The 444-nt window shown below is 70.5% G+C and overlaps 1 protein-coding gene across 1 annotated transcript in view; it reads right to left on the bottom strand.

The window, feature by feature from the left end:
• Nucleotides 1–444, bottom strand: part of RNF213 (ring finger protein 213) — a gene marked incomplete at its 5' end in the record, with an annotated part of 65,748 nt that overhangs the window by 32,802 nt on the left and 32,502 nt on the right. Inside the window, 1 exon segment of the mRNA XM_014528383.1 lies at nucleotides 173–367. Coding sequence (XP_014383869.1) covers nucleotides 173–367 — 195 coding nt within the window.

Below are 444 nucleotides of genomic sequence, written 5' to 3'. Positions count from 1 at the left end.
CACCCCTCCGAAACCCTGCGAGGGGTCGCGTGTGCTCAGGACTCGGCGGGAGACAAGGAAGAGCCACGTGGGACCCTGTCCTGGGTGTCGTCGCAGACACAGGGGGGAGGTAAGAGCGCCGGGCCAACCTGCCGCAGCTCCCGGAGGCCCAGGGAGTGAGAGCTGCACTCACGTGGCCTCTCGGGGCCTCGGGACGGTCTGTCTCCATGCCCCCCGCGGCCGTGGCCCCAGGTTCGTCCGTGTCCACTTCCATCGCCTCCTCTTGCTCGCTCCTCGCCTGGGCCCCGAGGGGAGGCCTAGGCACGCAGCTCAGCCTTGGGGCCACCCCGGGGTTCTCCAGCGGGAGGCCTCTCTTGGGTCCCACGTGCTGAGGCCGATGCAGGGACACAAAGTGCCACCGACCACGGGCGCTCACCGCTACGCCCTCCGCACCCACAGCCCCAC

Source organism: Myotis brandtii, unplaced genomic scaffold (assembly GCF_000412655.1).
Source record: "Myotis brandtii unplaced genomic scaffold, ASM41265v1 scaffold632, whole genome shotgun sequence".
NCBI lineage: Eukaryota > Metazoa > Chordata > Mammalia > Chiroptera > Vespertilionidae > Myotis > Myotis brandtii.
The sequence above is the reverse complement of the archived record's forward strand: the minus strand, read 5'-3'. Positions and strand labels throughout refer to the sequence as shown.